Raw genomic sequence first — 18,912 nt, 5'->3', positions numbered from 1 at the left:
GCGCTGATTTACTGAGTCAAGAGTTGCTCGAGTTGGGTCATTCACATTCTATATCTTTTTGTGAATCGGATTAAGATATCCAGTTCTGTCTCGTAAACAGAAGGGAACTCTGAACGTGTAGCGCTGCTCTCTGCACAAAAGGTGCAGCATATTCACATCTTCACCAGTTTGCAGTTTGACCTGTCGGTCTGATGGAGAGCCCAGACATCTGTTTGTGACTGATGAGTCTGTATCAAAGTTCTAGTATTCAATGCAAGAGTTCTTCTGGAAAAAGGGACCCGACCGTGTCGAGAGGCAGTGACACCCACATATGGAAAACTTTCTGAAAGCTTGTTGTTTGATATTTACTTACAACCACTAAGTCCATATGTGGATATATAGGGGCAGTACTTTGTATCGACGCAGAGCAATATGTGGATTCACAGTGGTAGGGCTTTATCTGCAAGCCCTTCTGGAGTGGGTAGATGATAGCACAGTCTAGACAGACAGCTGTGGCAGGTCCTGTACCTGTTGATGAAGTTGCAGATGTAGTATATAGGCTCTCCTGCGAAAAGCTTTTTCAGTGTTGATTGTTTATGAGAAGGGGTCGGGCAGTATATTAGCTATGTGGATCATGCCAATTCTCTGGAGCCCTGTTCTGTAGTGGAGCACCTTGCACTGACGAGCTTGCTAGGTGTCGGTGTCTGTTTTTCTCGATGAACCAAAATCTAAAGAGCGACAGGCCATGATCGTTCGGGGCCGCTGAGTCTTCTGTGCTTGCTTGGCTCCTCTTGATTCATTTAACAGCAGGGGGAAATTCGTTTCGGTTTTGTGTTGGAGTGCTATTGTTACTTATGCTTTTATCTCTTAAAACGCTGAGTGGGAAATGTAATGGTCCAGTTTCAGCACTGCCCTGATCCAGCTGGGGTTGTAACCATGTAAATGTGAGCAGCTGCTCACATTGGGAATGTGTGTGGGAATGTCTGTTCTTCCTGCCCTGATCACTTCGGCGCTGTTTAGACGGGGCCAAGAGAGAGCAGGCAGAGGAGCTGCTTCTTAAAAGCGCTGGATGCTGAAGTTGTTCTGGAACCGTATGCTTGAAGGCGGGCATTTTGAGCAGACTCGAGCAAACGAAGAGTCTAGACAAGCAGATCAGTGAATGCGCTGCAGTCCGTGTGGAAGCAGATCAGATCACTTTATTAGCCCTATACAATTTCTTGCATTAGGAATTTCTTTTCGCATACCTAGCTTTCTCTCCGTGAGACACACAGACAGGGAGAGAAGCTGGGGTCAGAGCGCAGGGTCAGCCATTTATATGGCGCCCCTGGAGCAGCTGGGGTTAAGGGCCTTGCTCTGCCGGCTGCGGGATTTGAACCGGCAACCTTCCAGCCACAGGCGCAGATCCTTAGCCACAGAGCCACCGCTCCGCAGTGAATGCGCCACTCTGCGTGAGACAGGACTTGCACACGGAGCTGGTTACAGATATGACGTCTCCTCCCTCTGCAATCTAGACATCGCAAGACAGCAGACCGCTCTTCCATTGTGGTGGCGTTGGCCCTCACCTAGAGAGGGGCGCTGTGTGTGCTCGGAGCCCGCGAGGTGACCAGGATCGAATCCCAGCAGGGGCAAGAAAGCTGTACTCATCTTACTCCCAGCCATGTCGCAAAACCTGCTGGAGGGGTTCCTGACACCAGCCTGATCTCCAGCTCCTCAATGAGAAAGACTGGCCTCCTTTCATTTGAGACCTTTCTTATTGTGTGTTTTTGCATTGGTCCTGCCTGCTTGGGGCTGGGCACTGACTATCTCTCTCATGCATGCTCTTTTTTCTTGCAGGACGGTGCTCACTGGTTTCCCCACTAGCTGCATCAGGCGAAGATGTCGACCCCGGACCCCCCTATGGGTGGGACCCCCAGGCCAGGACCCTCCCCTGGCCCGGGACCCTCCCCTGGCGCCATGCTGGGCCCCAGTCCCGGGCCATCTCCGGGCTCTGCTCACAGCATGATGGGACCCAGCCCAGGACCCCCGTCTTCTGGGCACCCCTTGCCCCCACAGGGACCTTCGGGGTACCCTCAGGATAACATGCACCAAATGCACAAGGTAAGGGGAGCACTGAGGGTCAGGCATTGTGTCTGCAGCAGGGCTGTCCAGTGCCAGTCCTGGAGGGTCAGTGTGTCTGCAGCAGGGCTGTCCAGTGCCGGTCCTGGAGGGTCAGTGTGTCTGCAGCAGGGCTGTCCAGTGCCGGTCCTGGAGGGTCAGTGTGTCTGCAGCAGGGCTGTCCAGTGCTGGTCCTGGAGGGTCAGGCAGTGTGTCTGCAGCAGGGCTGTCCAGTGCTGGTCCTGGAGGGTCAGGCAGTGTGTCTGCAGCTGGGCTGTCCAGTGCCGGTCCTGGAGGGTCAGGCAGTGTATCTGCAGCAGGGCTATCTTGTCCTTAACTGTTAAAATCATCACATCTGTGGCTCAGTGAGATTGATTTCTTAGTTCCTCCCAGTTCTACAGTAGTGGTATTTTAAAGAGATGTCGAAAATCTGCTGGATAAGAGTTGGAACATCCTGATTCAGAGAAATCACTATGTCAGAGCTCTAAAATTCCAAAGAGGCAAATGCTTAAACCTGTTTGCTTTACAAAGTCTGATGAGCAGCACAATATGTTAAATAGCTTAAAAGCATGGTCTATCCTTAGACAGCATTATGTTTTTTTTGGTTATATTCCTGTTTTTTTCATGCCAATGATGTGAAAAGGGCATTGAACTAGAAGGGGATTGTTGATCGCCATGTACGTTATGACAGAAATGATTAAACCCCTTAGACAATAGTAAACCTTTCTCCGTGAATCAGGAGAGTTTTTTTTAGAGGTATTCGATTTTATAGAGGAGCGTCTCACAGCATGTCTGCTTTTTTTGCCCTGTTATTTCAGACTTGGCCTTTACTGTGCCTGTGATTGTACAGCGATCCGTTGTCTGTGCTTTTGGTCGAGGTTTGTCAGCTTCCAGCAGAGGAGGCCTATTTAATGGCCTCTTGGGCATTTCGATTAACTTCTGGACAGGTTGTCCTGGAAATCAGCTTTGAAATAATTCCTGGTGCTGAATTTCAGGTTGGACTCAAGAGAGACCCATGACCTTAAACAGCAGGCCTATGGGAAGGAGATTCAGAGACTTGCATTTTGCATAAATTTTCTGACTGTTTGCCTGTCCGGGTATTTAACTGGAGTAATTCTGATGTAGTATCTTGCTCAATGGCACGGCAGCACCGTCTCACCTGGGATTTGAACCCACAACCTCCCAATTACATGAGTGGTGGGAAAAATGAAGGCGTGATGTGGTGTTATTACCATGCATTTCTGCACTGTTTTTGCAACATCCCCCAGCTGGAAGAACCTGGAATAAAGGGGAAGTGTCTGCCCTGGGAAACCACCTTGTTTTCCATCCAGTGGAAGAGTGTTAGCTGTTCGGGAGGGAGCGACAGATAGGAAAGGAATCAAACAAGGAAAGGAGTGCTGTTCTAGGCTGGGTTTGGTTTGCTGTTCCTTGATTCTTGAAGCTGCCCCTTCATTCTTGGCCCTGCCATTAGCCGGGGAAGTTTAGACGTCATGTGCTCTCAGTGCTGCAGCCCTGACCAAGAATAAGCACCTTTCTGATTATCGGGACATGGCCACACTGGAACTCCTTTAAGTGAGATCTCTCCCTCATCTATGCCCTTGGTATCCTGCAGCCCATGGACCCCATGCATGAGAAAGGCATGCCCGACGACCCCCGTTACGGGCAGATGAAGGGGATGGGCATGAGACCGGGGGGGCACAGCGGCATGGGCCCGCCCCCGAGCCCCATGGACCAGCATTCACAAGGTAGGTCCTTCATTATCGTTTTCTGAGCGGGGGTTCCCAGTGCACACCTGCAAACGTGCCTCTTAGCAAAGACAAGCCCCCTTCTCCCTATCCTATCCCGGTCTGGGCCAGGGCGATGGGCTTTCTCCTAGCGGCGCCAACAGAACCAGCTCCTCCCATCAGCGCCAGCGCTGCTGCCGAGCTCACATGCCCCATGGGAAGCTGGCCGTGCCACAGCGGGCAGGTCATTCATGCAGCCGAGAAGCTGTCGTACAGCTGTAAGGAGCTAAAAGCCATTTCTAAAGTGGGGAAACTGCAAGCCACAGAATAGTGATGTGCACATTAGTATTCTCAAGTAAGAAGCGTCTCTGGGTTCAGCTCCAGACCTGGGTTGTTACCTGCATTTATATGCTCTCCCCAGGTTCGTGTGGGTCTCCACCCACTGTCCAAAGCCATGTTGCTGGCTTAATAATCTCCAGGTAAATCTGGCCCTGGTGTGAGTGAGCGCGTGTGCCCCGTGATGGACTGGCGTCCCATCCAGGGTGTAGCCTGCCTTGTGCCTGTTGTGCTCTGAGGTAGCCCCCAGCTCCCCTGTGACCCTGAATTGGAACAAGCGGTTAAAAAGGATGAATGAGAAGTGTCCCTGTTAGACAGCAAATTTTACTATTGGAAAGGCCTTGGCATTCTGCTGATGTATGTAAAGATGTTCACTTGGATAGTAAAAACCTGTTACAGGGGCTTTTAATTTAATCTACAGCTCGTGGCTTCTTGTCCTCTGCTGTGTTTGCTGGAAACAGCAGGCTGGCTGTGCTTCCTGTTTTGAGAAACACAAGGCCGAGCAGGTGCACGACGAACACCAGCCCCGGGGGCAAGGAGGGAGGAGGAAAGGGGCTGTTCCTCGGCGAGCTCTGCATGTCTGTCGCGCCGTGCAGAGCTGTTTCAGCAGAGCGCGTCTCTCATCGTGCCGTCTGTGGGCAGACCATACCCCTGCTCGCGTGCAGCCTAGATCTCTTCCATATCGGCCCCGTGTAGCCCCTCCCCACCTCCGCGTGTGCCCTAAGGAAAGGGTAAAAAATAGCATCCTAGCATCACCTACAGAATTCTTTAAAATGGGTGCTGTTTTCGCTAGCTGTGGGATTGTTTTCATACATTACCTGATCTGGATGTGGTATTATAGTCTGTAGGGGCCAAGGTCCAGTGCAAGTCTATTGCTGAGAAATTTGGGAGTGTGGAATTGCGGGGGGGGGGGCGATTGGAGAATTTTTTATTTCCATCAGTGCCTAATGAATTTACTACTTCAAAGCAAAAATCCCCTTTTTTTTTCCTTGCCAATGGTGGCAAAACAAGCTTTTTATTATTTCCACTTGGGAGCATTATTATAGAAGGCTGTGTCCTGCTTGGGTATATCTGGGTGGATCGTGACTTTTTTTTGTATGGTTTAATTAATCGGGGCGCATGTCCTGCAGCTCTAGCAGCAGCTGCTCACTTCTGTCGCCCCTGCTCTTAGTGGTCCGCTCGCTGTGGAGACTGGGTTTATCTGCACTGTGGGCCCTCAGGAGCGAATAACAAAGATGTGATTTTACAGAAATGCAGGGCTCCCCTCTCTGAATGCCACGCCGTCGCAGTGACCCAGCTGGGGATTTCCTAGTGTTTTCGGTGCTGAGTTCATATTTTTTCTTCGCAATCTCATCCTATCTTGTTCTCTGACCCCTGGTGCCTGAGGGGTGTCTTGCTGATCTGGTGTAGACCTGCTATTGGCTCTTATTCCATTTCTGTTTCCTGTCCTGTACTCTGCTGGCGTGAAACTCAAGAAGGACTGAGGAAAGAACCAAAAATGTTTCGGTGCTTTTAAACTTAGACAACTAAATACTGTCATCATCATCATAATCATCACCATAGGCCCGCTGTTGAGCCAGAAAACGCTGAACATATGATTACTTTGCCCATCTGCTTTAACTCAAAGTCTTCTGTCGTTTTGTCCGTTCTCTGTCTGATGTCTCCTGACCCAAAGTCCTATTGTCCCTGTGAGGACCTGCCCGCCGATCTCTCGAGATTTACTGCCTCGTTCAGGACGGCTTCTCAGATGTGCTCGGCCAATCTGGGGCGCCGCTCTTACCCTCGATGATGCCCTCTTCACAGGTTACCCCTCCCCGCTGGGTGGATCGGAGCATGCGCCCAGCCCCGTCCCCGCCAACGGCCCTCCCTCGGGGCCCCTCATGCCCCAAGGCCCTGGTGGGGTGCCCATAGACGGAGGGGATCCCCAGGTGCTGGGCCAGCAGAACCGGGGCGGGCCGACGCCCTTTAACCAGAACCAGCTGCACCAGCTGCGCGCTCAGATCATGGCCTATAAGATGCTGGCGCGCGGGCAGCCCCTCCCGGACCACCTGCAGATGGCCGTGCAAGGGAAGAGGCCCATGCCAGGGATGCAGCAGCAGATGCCAAGCCTACCTCCGCCTTCCGGACCGGGGGCAGGACCCAGCTCAGGACCCGGCCCGGCTCCCTCCAACTACAACAGACCTCACGGTAAAAAAGAAGAGCTCTGCCAGTTCACCTTCCCCCACAATGCATGTGCAGCAAGCCGTCGTAATTGCTTTCAGCAGGATGCTTGACTTGAAAATTAGTGTGTGCGTGCATTCGATCAGCTGAAAAGCCTTGATTACAGTGCTTCTGGAGGGGCGGGTCATACATATTTCATTTACTGTGCTTTCTGTATTTTATGCGGTATTTGCATGGCGGTCTCTGGGAGGCCTGCTGGGTGAATACTGCATGTTGACATCTGCAGTCTCTCAGCCCAGCACGGCCCTGGCTTTATACATTGTAGTGAAGCAAGCCTGCAGTGCCGCGTGGCCCGCTTCACTGTGGCGCTGATGAACACCCTCGTCTGCAGGAGTCTGGCACTGAGGCTCGGGGGGGGGGACTGTGTCAGTGTGCATTAGCTGCATGGGCAGAATTGAATTCCACGCCGAACAGGAGAAAGTAGAAGCAGTGTTTCGCCTGTTAAGCTTTTTTATTCTTGAGGATCTGGGGAAGAGGTTTGATATCTTTTTTTCTTTTTTTGCCCCACTGACCACTCTGTCGGTGTCCTTTTAATGGGATTTCAGGACTCCTTCTCCTGAAAAACACCCAAAGCCAAGATTATCTTTAAATCTGGATCACGCCCTCCCTGCCTTCTCCCAATGATAGACTCTTTAGATCCTCTCCATTCACTTACAGATTTCAGATCTCCTTTTATTTGGACACTCTTTCTCTCCTGCTCTGTCCTCTGTTCCCCTGTACTTTATATCCCTGCTCCCTTCCTCTCCTCTCTAGCTCCCTCCTACCTGAAATAGGCTGAATGTTTTTCTTGTACTGTGCAGCGTGGAATTAACCTCTGCTGGGTCCTGACTCTTAACTGGCTGTTTTGTGGGCTCGGGTTATTGAATCAGTGAGAAGGTACGACACAGAGCAGTCTTTGAACACAAATCCACTCGTGTGCTTCCAGCAGGTATGGGGGGTCCGAACATGCTTCCTCCAGGGCCCACGGGTGTCCCTCCAGGTATGCAGGGACAGCCCCCCAACGGACCCCCAAAAACCTGGCCTGAAGGTGAGGAGGCGCAGATCTTCCAGTTTGTGCTGCTGGTGGGGGGAGGGTTAAAAGTGTAAACGTGTTACGTTTCTGACGGGAGTTACATGTCCTTGTGGGGGGGAGTTTTACAATTTAACTTCGAATAAACTATAATAGATCTCGAATGCCTGAGAGAATGAGCAGTGAAAACAGACTGCAAAGAAAACTAGTAGAGGTTAAAATCCTTGGTTTTTTTTCTCATTTTCTAGTAGAGGAATTAACATCTATTTCCTAATTGATCTGGAGTCTTATGCAGAAGCAGTCTGGACTGTTTTTAGATAATCCTCTGTTGGAAGCGTAGAATTTTTTGATGTAACTGATGATTTCTAAGGTTTCTGTAGTAATTTGCCAATATTTGCGTTCAGGGTTTCAGATTTTTTTTAAAGCCTTAATTGCCTTTGAGTGTCTTGATAAAGAAGCTGGGGGCCGGGTTCGAGCACAGAGCTGTCCCCCAGTTCCCCTGTCCTTCCTGCCGCCGCAGGGCCCATGGTGAACGCGGCCGCCCCCTCCAGCGCGCCCCAGAAGCTCATCCCCCCGCAGCCCACGGGACGCCCCTCGCCCGCGCCCCCGTCCGTGCCCCCCGCGGCCTCGCCCGTCATGCCCCCCCAGACCCAGTCCCCGGGCCAGCCCGCCCAGCCCGCGCCCATGGTGCAGCTGCACCAGAAGCAGAACCGCATCACGCCCATCCAGAAGCCGCGCGGCCTGGACCCGGTGGAGATCCTGCAGGAGCGAGAGTACAGGTGTGTCTCCGTACTGCCGGCCCGGTATCGCAGAGCAGCTGCACGGAGGTCCCCTAAAGGCAATGCTATGTTCTCATTTCAAGGTTAAAAAGAATCGGCATTGATGAGTGCTTTTCCAACTGCAATAAAAGTCAGATGTACACAATAAGTTGTAAAACCTCCAGTTTACATCACAAAATAGATGAACTTTCCAGGTACGTGTAGCACCATAATGCCATCATTGTCAGAACGAGGCAAGAAGACTTCCGGTGACGTGCTGCAGTCCTATTGCAATGTAAACAAGCAGGCTTGTGACTGCGTCTCTTTTAATCCCATGGAAATATTGCTTTCGATTTCAAGATAGTTTTGCTGACACTTATTTGTCCAAGTAGGATAGGGTGCAAAGGAACAAGTAAAGATTTATTCCGTGCTGAAAAGAAAAGAGATGCATTGTGCTCGGTTCACATTGGTACATGTCTGCAGTGAAATGGCTGCTGCACAACCCCTACTTATTCGCTCGTATGTCTCATTACATCAGTCATTCCGGAGACTAGTGAGCAGGAAGGGCCGCGTCACATGGCAACTCGTCGGAACTCGGGTGCGAGTTTGTGACAACCTGGTGACTTGCAGTGCTTACTCAAAAGTTCACGATTTTGTGCTTAATTCGAAAGTACATGTACATTTTTTCTATAACGTCGATGAATTTATATTGTTACTTTAATACAAGTCTGAGAACTGCAGTTCCCCTTTAAATCAGAGGGGTTAGAGTTGTTCAATTAAACCTTAACTGAACCAATATAACTGGTCTGAATCTCCACTGGATATAAGGAGTCCTGCAAACCTGTCTGAACCTGAGAATGGAACTCGTGTGCTGCCGTTTTGTAGTTTAATTAGTTTTTGCTTTTAGTTGCCTGGTATAAGGAGGAGCCACCTGGCTGTCACTGATCCTCTTTCCTCCTTTCAGATTGCAGGCTCGCATCGCCCATCGCATACAGGAGCTTGAGAACCTCCCAGGCTCACTAGCTGGGGACCTCCGGACCAAAGCCAATATTGAGCTCAAAGCACTGAGACTGCTGAACTTCCAGAGACAGGTGCGATAGAGACTGGGCAGTGCCCACAGATTCTGACAGGCTAGCGGCAGACCCTGGTTGTGATCTGCAGCATCAGAAGGAAACGGGTATTAGTGGATCTGAAAAATAAGAATGAATTAAAAGTCCCCCTAGAGTTTTAAGGCTGAGTATAAGATATATATATATAGTTACGGGGACTTGGAAGCTTAATCCTATTTATTTTACATACTTCCTTTAACCTTTGCAAGACCCAGTAACCCCTCTTGTCTGGTGCCTAGAAGCAGCAGAGAATGAGACATTTTATTAACACACAAGAGGTTTTTCCAACAAGTCATTCCCCCTCCACCGCCCTCGTTTTGCTCACGCATCAGACATTGAAGCTTTTGAAAAGCGGAGAGCAAAGACCACGGCCTTGACATGACCTTTCTCCCCCTGCCCTTCCCATGGTCCTCTAGTTACGCCAAGAGGTGGTGGTGTGCATGCGCCGGGACACGGCCCTGGAGACGGCGCTCAATGCCAAGGCCTACAAGAGGAGCAAGCGGCAGTCCCTGCGCGAGGCCCGCATCACCGAGAAGCTGGAGAAGCAGCAGAAGATCGAGCAGGAGCGCAAGCGCAGGCAGAAGCACCAGGTAACTGCCGCCACTGGGCCCCGCGGAGGCCTTGCCCAGTCCTGCTGCTTCCACCGCCCATCTGTTTTCTAACCTCTTGGTCCAGTTCAGGGTCACGGGGGAGCAACATGCAAACTCCACACAGACAGCACCTCAGGAGTTGAGCCCAGGGCCCCTACACTGCTGTGAGGCAGAAACTCCAGGCAGCCCTACCTGGAAACCACAAATAGGCAAACAATTGGTCCATCCAGTGTCTTGGATTGGCTTTACAGCAACGACAGCAGCTCAGTCTGGGTGTTGCAGCTCCTTGAGATCCTGGGATTTGGTTAATTGCTAGGGAGCCTCTTTAACAGTTCATGCCACACTGTTTTAGCCCAGCTAACGCCACATCACCTATGCAGTCCTTTTGTGTTGGGGAAATAACAGTAGGGTCTGGACATCTGCACGTTTGACATTTTGCAAATTCGCTTGTTCGCGATTCGAGCTGGCCGACGGGGTCTCGTATGGAAGAAGAGCAGAGCGGGGTGACACTGAGCTGCAGGTTGCTCTCCGCAGCTTTCAAGGTAGTGGAGCAAAAGATCAGGATCGGGAGGCAAATCGAGCTTGTGGGTGAGCCTCTCCCCGCCTCCTGCCCAAGGACCCAGCATCCACATCTCGGCGTGGTCTTGTTTCTGCGTTGGAGCAAACCCCCCAGGTTCTGTGTCAGCAGGGTGGGGGGTGACGGGCTGGAGACGGGCGTGTTAATCACAGAGGCAGAGAGAGGAGAGAGAGAGGACACAGAGGAGTGCTTATTCCACTTGATTGCTCAAATTTAAATTCTTTAAATGCATTAGTATTTTAATCACCATATAAGGGAAGGCCTTTTAACTGTACATACCCTTTGCTGTAGTACATTATGAGATGCTATAGGAGTGGGCTTGGTTATGGGAGTCTTTGCCTATTTGTGACTGTTCCCTCGTGAAGGTCGAGGCCCTACAGGACTCCGAATGTCCCGATACCTCGATCACCCCTTGTTTCCTCCTCCCCCCTCCCTCTGTTTGAAAGGTTCTGTAATATTAAACGTGTGTTCTCTGTCCCCCCCCCCCCCCCACCCCACCCCGTTTACAGGAATACCTCAACAGCATCCTCCAGCACGCCAAGGACTTCAAGGAGTACCACCGCTCCGTCACCGCCAAGATCCAGAAGCTCACCAAGGCCGTGGCCACGTACCACGCCAACACGGAGCGCGAGCAGAAGAAGGAGAACGAGCGCATCGAGAAGGAGCGCATGCGCCGGCTGATGGTGAGCGGGGGGTGGGCGGGATGATTGCTCGGGCACAGATTGTAGAGCACGTCCAGAGTGAGCTGCTGAAAAGATAAGATCACTTCATCGGCCGTATACAATTTCTTGCATTGGGAATTTGTCTTCTCGCATACCCCAGCTTGCTCTCCATGAGACACACAGACAGGGAGAGAAGCTTGGGGTCAGAGCACAGGGTCAGCCACTGTACGGCGCCCCTGGAGTAGTTAGGGTTAAGAGCCTTGCTCGGGGGCCCAATAGAGTAGGATTCCTCTGCCGGCTGCGGGATTTGAACCGGCAACCTTCCAGCCACAGGCGGAGATCCTTAGCCACAGAGCCACTGCTCCGCCAGTGGAACACTGCCAAAAGTAGTGTTGGTTCATTGCTGTCAGCTGTTTCTAATTACCAGCAATTAGTCCGTGGGGTGGAATTGACTGCTGGAGTTGTATTGTGCGCTGGCATGTGGTGTTAGAAAGGGGAATCCGATCCGTCCTAGGATACGGAGAGATGCAGTGTATGTCGGGAGGACTTCCAGTTCAGGCTAGGGGGCAGGTGACTCAAGTCCTGAAATACAAGCTATTGTCTTTCCCTTCATGCAAGACCTCAAGAAATGCAGACCTGATTAGGCAATACTAATGCCAAGGCCGTAATCTGATGAGTTAATTACAGTTGTCAGAATAAGTGAACTTTGACCTTTGCCTGTTCATGGGATCTTCAGTGGGGAATAAGGGTTTTAGATTGAAAGATTATTTTAGCTCTGGGGTCTGCAGGGGGGGGGGGTGGAGGGTCGCTGCTGATGTCTGTACCCACCATCATGAAATTGGTTGGCGCACAGTGGTTCCAGGTGCAGTTTAGTCTTTTATCCAATAGGAAGCAGCTCTTCAGATAGGTTCCCTAAATGGCGGCGGTTGTATCACGCATCGAAGTGCTGTCCCAGTGCTGTCCGCTGTATAAATCCAGACCTTGTCCCCCTCCAGGCTGAGGATGAGGAGGGCTACAGGAAGCTGATCGACCAGAAGAAGGACAAGCGCCTGGCCTACCTGCTGCAGCAGACGGACGAGTACGTGGCCAACCTGACGGAGCTGGTGCGCGCGCACAAGGCCGCCCAGGCCCTCAAGGAGAAGAAGAAGAAGAAAAAGAAGAAGGTGCGTGGTCTCCCCGGGGCCAGCCAGTGTGCCCGCTGGCAACACCATTTCTGTTTCGGCCTGTCCCACTGTGGATCCCCTGTCATGTCAGCTGTGTGTGGGTCTGGCAGGGGGGACAGTAGCGTCAAATATTATTTTCCGACTCTTGCACTTCTCTGGCTATTTGTGAAATCTTTTTTCCTTTTGTATATCGAGGTTAGAGGCTATCACAGGGGGAAAAAAATGTAATTTCTTCAACATGTCAGCGATACGAATGCACTTCTGCGTTTTTCGGCATCTTTTTGCTCGGGAATGGAACCACTGGCTGACGGGCCGAAGGTCTGAAGGTTTTCCCCTTTTTCCTCCCGTCCAGAAGCTGGAGAATCCTGAAGGTCAAACCCCGGCTCTCGGTCCTGACGGGGAGGTGAGTGTGTGGGGTGCAGGTGGAGCTCGTGTCGGTGGGGGGGGGCAATGTTCACCTTTGAGCTCGGCCAACGCCAAGCTTCCATTCCTCCATCGCTGGAAAGCCGTTTTCTTCCCAGAGAGGGTCACGGCAAACCCGGAGACTATCCTGGGAGCACAGCAGGACTACAGCCCCGGACAGCCCGGCATTCCAGTGCTGCATTCCTCGGCTGTTCGGTCCTGGGTTCGATTCTGACCTGGGCTGCTCCCGCTGTCCGAAGCCCGGCTGGTTAGGTTAATTGGCATTTCTAAGCCGTGCCTCGGTGGGCTGCAGTATCAAGGCAGAAGTTCCCACCCTGTGCCCTGTGCTTCCAGAAAAGGCTCGAGATGGCCATGACCTTCACCGGGAATAACTGGCTTTTGGAGAACAGATGGATGCACAGGCCATATGTGTAGATGAGGAGTCCTGGGTTCTTTTACAATTCCGAATTGCCTGCTGGTGGCTGACCGCTCCGGCCCCTTGTCCCCCTTCCCCAGCCCCTGGACGAGACCAGCCAGATGAGTGACCTGCCCGTGAAGGTGATCCACGTGGACAGCGGCAAGATTCTGACTGGGGTGGACGCCCCCAAGGCAGGCCAGCTGGAGGCCTGGCTGGAGATGAACCCGGGGTGAGTCGCCCCCTTCCTTCGTTTTGGTTCCTTCTCCGTCTCCCAGCAGGCGGGTTCGATGGCCAGAATATTGGGAACCCCAGCCCTTGACCAGTGGCAGGGGCAGTTACTCCACAAGGTTCTGGAGTCTTCCTCCTTCTCGCCCTGTTTCCAGCGGGCCTTGAGAAGGTTCAGTGGTGTGTGGGATTGCAACAGTGGTTTCAGAGCTCAGGAGGGTGATGGGGAGATCCAGCTTGTGCTCCTCAGCTGGGCTGTGCCTGCGATCACACAGATCAGTTCGTATTTCGTACTTCAGCACCTCATGACAGCAGACTGGTTGCTTTATCAGTACAGAGGTTCATGACAAGCTGAAGGGACTGAAGCTTTTTAATCGTGAACAGAGGACCACTGGGGGACTCGGTGCATGTATTCAGAATCCTCCAAGGCCTTGACACTGTCACCCCAGCAGACTTTTTCAGAATCAACAGTGAATCACAACCTGTAGGACACATGGAAGGGCATTTAAAGTCAAGGACAGGAGGCACCTCCTTTCAAAAAGGTGGTGGGTGCCTGGAACAAGCTATTCAGCCTTGTGGTTGAAACCAATACTTTGGTTTCCTTCAAGAAACAGCAGGATGAGATATTTGGTTTAACTAGGCTACATGGACCAGAAGGCCTCCTCTCGTTTGCCTCCTTTTTATGTTCTTATTTTGTAGGGGATTGCTTTAGTAATAAGGATTTGTAACCAGCAGAACTTCAGACTCGCAGCTAAATTGGCATAATGCAGTCAAAACAGAGCTGGCTGTTACAGGACCCAGGTGATTAAAGAACATGATGCTTGTTCCAAAGTATCGGCATTGCTCTCCTTCTGTAAATTTACAGGCCATAAAACATAGTGTGGAGATTGCGAAGGGATTCTAAGGCAGGAGGTAGAAAGTAAACAGTCCCAGGTAAACAAGCACCAACACCTGAGATCGAGGTCTGGACCTAGCCCGGGGCAAAACACGAGTCAAAAATCCAGAGCAGGCGAGGGTCAAAGCCAGAGTTAGCAACACGAGCAGAGCAACCTCTGAGACCAAAGCGAACTCCAAGACTGAGCGGTGAGTGACAAGGGGAACCGGTTTAAATGGCAGCCTTAACGATCAGCGGTTGCAGACGTGGGTGATAATTACTGAAGCGGCACAGTGGGGAAGAGTCACAGGAAACCGTCTGATTTCGGAGCGCAGAGCTTTAGTGCCAAGAAATGATCAGGGTTCGACAGCCACTGCCACACCGCGAGCAGAAAATCGTCATTTTAAACTGCTCAATATTATTGCACCTCACAAACAGCACGAGTGTGAACACTGTCAGTGTGTGCGATGGGGCATTCGTTTCCTGTAGGGAAGCGAGAGGAGAGCAGATTCAGTCCCTCCCTCCTGCCTGGGGGAGGAATGCAGCGTTTGGGATGAAGAGGTTTTCTGCTGACCTGGGAGGACCTCCGGTTTGAAGGTGTGATTGCTTGACCGCTGACGGGCTGTTTCTCTGGCGCTTGTTCACAGCTATGAAGTGGCTCCCAGGTCGGACAGCGAAGACAGTGACTCGGAGGAGGAGGAGGTATGCGAGTCATTCATCAGGAACTCAGTAAGACGCCAGATCGCCACTCATCTTCTTTTTCTGTTCACCTCCTTCCTGGTAGATGCTGCTTTAGAGGGCAGCTTCTGAAGGCCCATTGAAAGGTTCCAGTGGGCACCCCGAGAATGCACGAGCTGAAAAGCTTGGTCGGTTTGCAGATTTCAACAAAGCTGTTTGTGTGTGGGGGGGGGAGGGTATCTGTTACTGTGAGAGACGCGTCCTTCTGGGTCTCACAAAGTGTGTAATTAGTTTAATTGGACATTTTAATGTGATTGGAAATGGTCTGTCAGCTAGCTGTACTTGCAGTCCAAATCCCGATGCGAAATAAATTGCACTTTGCTGCTGTCGCTTGTAGGTGTTGGTTTTAAAATGACGAATGGAGAAATGGACCAAAAATTCAGCTCTAGACGTGGGGTGGGAATGAGGAAAATGGGAGCTAATTAAAAGGACAGTAATGAAAGGTAGCTGTCAGCACACTAGAGAGATGAAGCCTGGCTACACCGTTTTCCATAAGGGCCTTTCTGCCAGCAAAATTATTGGTGGACAACCGCTACAGCTGTCAGTCAGAAATCGAATGTACACCAAACAGTACAGAAGACCAATATAATCACTGACTGTCATGACTGCCCCTTGAACACTGAATCTGAGCTCCTTCCATCTGGGCATCGATTTAGACTCCCCAGATTCAACTGCAATAGAACTAAATTATCTTTTATTCCCACAACTGTTCACCAGTTTAACTAGGACAGTTGCTTGTATATTTTACTTCATAATTTTTTTTTCCCATTTTCATCATGCATGTTTGTTTTTTGTTAATGAGTTCATGTTGTGTTACATGTGTTGTCTTGTACCTGCCTGCAAAGCTAATTTCCCATCTGGGACAAAGTAAGTAAGAGCTGATGGCTCATCACCATGCTCTTGTCATAATGGATTAACCCTTCAGTGCCAGGTCTTGATCTGGAAGGTTCGAGTTGTGCAGGTATATAGGAGAACAGAAGGTTTTCGGCCGTGTGATTAAAGCTCTGGATTTCTGAATGCAAGCTCTGGGGCTGAGATTGTAATTGCACATGAAAGGTGTTTCTCAAGCAAGCTCTCCATGGTTTGGCTCACGTGTGCTGTCGCCCCCTACAGGAGGATGAGGAGGAGCAGCAGCAGCAGCAGCAGCCGCAGCCCACACAGGCCCCGGTGGAGGAGAAGAAGAAGATCCCAGACCCAGACAGCGAGGATGTTTCTGAAGTGGACGCCAGGCACATCATCGAGTACGGACCTCAGTGGCTTTCTGATAGGGGAGCGATGAGCCAACAGCATGGGGCAGTGGGGGGAGCTCTGGACTCCAGACCAGAGGGTTTGGGTTCAGTTTCTTGGGTTCAGTTTCTGGAAAAAACACTACTAAAAGTGACTTCATGTTTCGGAATGTCAGGCTGTCCCCTGAGCACAGGAGGGTGTCCAAGTCTGCTCCTAGGAGTTTAAATGTAAACATACTTTGTTGGTAACAAGCTTACTAATTAGGCTTTTTCCAGTAATTAAGGAACCAAGACGGTGCTGGTCAGTGATCCTGGTTTTCATTCACAATGAGCTCTTGTGGTGGTTGAATTGGTCTTAATTACAACAGTTTTCAAGTATTCAGCCACTGTGGCTCTGGAGGTGCACAGAGTTGGTCTTAAACCATTTTAACATCTCGCTCGGCCGTGCTGCTGGCGTCCAGTAGCACCAGAGGTTGGGGGGGACAGGTACAAGCCTGGAAATGGGGCAGGCCAACAACGGTGACCGGCTCCCACCCGGTTTTCGGGGCAGCGGGTAAAAATAATCCTGTTACACCTGGCTCTTTTCAGGCACGCCAAGCAGGACGTGGACGACGAGTACGGCGGCCAGAACTTCGCCAGAGGGCTGCAGTCGTATTACTCGGTGGCCCACGCCGTCACCGAGAAGGTGGAGAAGCAGTCCTCGCTGCTGGTCAACGGCCAGCTCAAGCAGTACCAGGTGAACGAGACTGCCGTGCCAGTCAGCTTGGTGCTCTTTTCCTCCGGGTCCTCTTCTGCTGCGTGATTGGATTCTTAGCGACGCGGACCAGCAGCTCCTTACACACATGGCTGTCTACACAACCTCCGGGCCTTTCGTCTCTCCTTATCTCCCGGCCTCCTCGACCTCTCAGGCATCCGGGGCTGCCGGTGTTCTGAGGGCACAGCTGCGTGTGTGCAGCTGTGTGTGCAGCCATTGACAAAGCAGTTTGTCGATGGCTGTTAGGCAAGTAGTATTTCTGCTCTTCAGCGTGCCCTCTGAGTAAGGCGTACATCTGCTGGACAGCTGCCCTTGTGGACCAGAGTTGCGCTCATCTGCTGTGCAGACCAACCACAATAAGTGGGAGGAAAGCTGTATAAAACCACGAGGTAGCACAGCAGAAATTTTATGACTTCCAGATTTGTCGTCCGGACACATCCTCCTAGTTGATGACGAACAGGTTGTTTAGAGGTCGCTGGATTGAGCACAGTGTCTGCAAGAGCTGTGCGGGGAGGTGGGTGGGGTGTCTTGGGGTCCCTGTTCCGAAAGAGTCTTGACTGAATTTTCCTGCAGCAGAGCGGCATTCTTCTGTCACCATCTGTCCCGTCAGCTTTCAAGAGCAGCTGCTCTGACAGCAGGAGCCCAGTGGGTTTGGCAGGATCTTAAACACGGTTGGCAGCTTTCAATTAACGGCAGCTGTGAAAAACCCGAGTGGGGCAAAACAGGTTTGAGGGTAAGGTTTGAAAATTTCACAGTGCGCACAGCATGAAGGGAGCCTGGCTTGGCCGCAAGAAACGGTTGCAATAAACATTCATGAAACTTAAGTTAAATGGAGGACCTAAACGATCAAATGAGCTGAAGGATTTAAGGCAGGCATGCCCAGCTCCTGTCCTGGAGGACTGCCTGTCTCGGTATCATTTTGTTCCAGCCAGTTGATCTAATTGCTGGCCTAATTGGAGCAGCTTAACAGCTCTTGAGGTGCTGCTGGTTTTAAAAGACCTGCTCGACTGTGGACCCCTCAGGACTAAAACCCCCACCCTCGGCTTCTCACACAAGTGCCAGAATCTCTTGGGCGACTTTCACATCTTCCCCAGGCTTGCCAGTTTCCGAAGGGGAGTAATCACGACTTGTCACTTGGCCTTTTAAGTGAAGAGGCGCGGGCCTCTTGATAGTGGTAGTTGTCCGGCGATGGAAGTGTGGGATTGGAGCAGCCACGTCTTGGTGGTCTTTTGGCCTAAACTGGTACCTCTTGTTTTCAGATCAAGGGGCTGGAGTGGCTGGTGTCTCTGTACAACAATAACCTGAATGGCATCCTAGCCGATGAGATGGGCCTGGGGAAGACCATCCAGACCATCGCTTTAATCACATACCTCATGGAGTACAAGCGCATCAACGGGCCCTTCCTCATCATAGTACCTCTCTCGTGAGTACAGCACCCAACACCCAAGGGCCCGAGTGCGACCTGACTTGTCGTCGGTTCAGTCTTGTTCAGTGCAGAAATTCAGCATAAAAAAGCCCCTGGGAATTTTGAGGTAGTGTGTTTGACACTTTGTCTTGAAAATGCACGTATGTATCGGTGCTGCATCTTTTGGTCCAGTGAAAATGTCTTGTAAGGTTTTGATTCCCGGTTGCTGGTGACTGGATGCCAGCACGTGGTCAGTGACTTCCAAGCCCTGCCTGTGCTTATTGATAACCAGCTCTGAGTCGCTTGCTTGCCTTGCAGGACTCTCTCCAATTGGGTGTACGAGTTTGACAAGTGGGCTCCCTCGGTCGTGAAAGTCTCGTACAAGGTGAGGAGCTCTTCTCTCGAGAGACGAGTTTGTTTTCTGAGGTCCGGCTGCAGTGAACCGGGTGCAAACAGTGTTTTTTTTTTCTTCATCTCAGGGTTCCCCAGCAGCAAGACGTGCTTTCGTCCCTCAGCTCCGCAGCGGCAAATTCAACGTCCTGCTGACCACTTACGAGTACATCATCAAAGACAAGCAGGTTCTCGCCAAGGTTGGTCGTCCAGTTGGCTTTTCCCTATTCTTACTGCACGCCAAGAGGATTTGTGTGCG

The 18,912-nt window shown here is 51.3% G+C and overlaps 1 protein-coding gene across 17 annotated transcripts in view; it reads left to right on the top strand.

Moving 5' to 3' along the window:
• Positions 1-18,912, top strand: part of smarca4a (SWI/SNF related BAF chromatin remodeling complex subunit ATPase 4a) — a 36,563-nt gene that overhangs the window by 2,197 nt on the left and 15,454 nt on the right. For 4 of the 17 annotated variants that reach the window (XM_069195820.1, XM_069195814.1, XM_069195819.1 and 1 more), the window contains exons 2-18: positions 1,813-2,076; positions 3,686-3,818; positions 5,937-6,320; positions 7,279-7,380; positions 7,883-8,141; positions 9,085-9,211; positions 9,646-9,819; positions 10,906-11,079; positions 12,054-12,221; positions 12,574-12,624; positions 13,140-13,270; positions 14,788-14,869; positions 15,992-16,119; positions 16,693-16,840; positions 18,118-18,281; positions 18,582-18,648; positions 18,743-18,853. In XM_069195820.1, coding sequence (XP_069051921.1) covers positions 1,855-2,076; positions 3,686-3,818; positions 5,937-6,320; positions 7,279-7,380; positions 7,883-8,141; positions 9,085-9,211; positions 9,646-9,819; positions 10,906-11,079; positions 12,054-12,221; positions 12,574-12,624; positions 13,140-13,270; positions 14,788-14,869; positions 15,992-16,119; positions 16,693-16,840; positions 18,118-18,281; positions 18,582-18,648; positions 18,743-18,853 — 2,625 coding nt within the window. In that variant the 5' untranslated portion in view covers positions 1,813-1,854. The remainder of the gene's footprint in view (positions 1-1,812; positions 2,077-3,685; positions 3,819-5,936; positions 6,321-7,278; positions 7,381-7,882; positions 8,142-9,084; positions 9,212-9,645; positions 9,820-10,905; positions 11,080-12,053; positions 12,222-12,573; positions 12,625-13,139; positions 13,271-14,787; positions 14,870-15,991; positions 16,120-16,692; positions 16,841-18,117; positions 18,282-18,581; positions 18,649-18,742; positions 18,854-18,912) is intronic. The other 13 variants (XM_069195826.1, XM_069195824.1, XM_069195818.1 and 10 more) reach the window with 6 other exon arrangements.

Source organism: Lepisosteus oculatus, chromosome 11, assembly GCF_040954835.1.
Source record: "Lepisosteus oculatus isolate fLepOcu1 chromosome 11, fLepOcu1.hap2, whole genome shotgun sequence".
NCBI classification, from domain to species: domain Eukaryota; kingdom Metazoa; phylum Chordata; class Actinopteri; order Semionotiformes; family Lepisosteidae; genus Lepisosteus; species Lepisosteus oculatus.
This window is presented reverse-complemented; position numbering and strand designations above follow the sequence as displayed.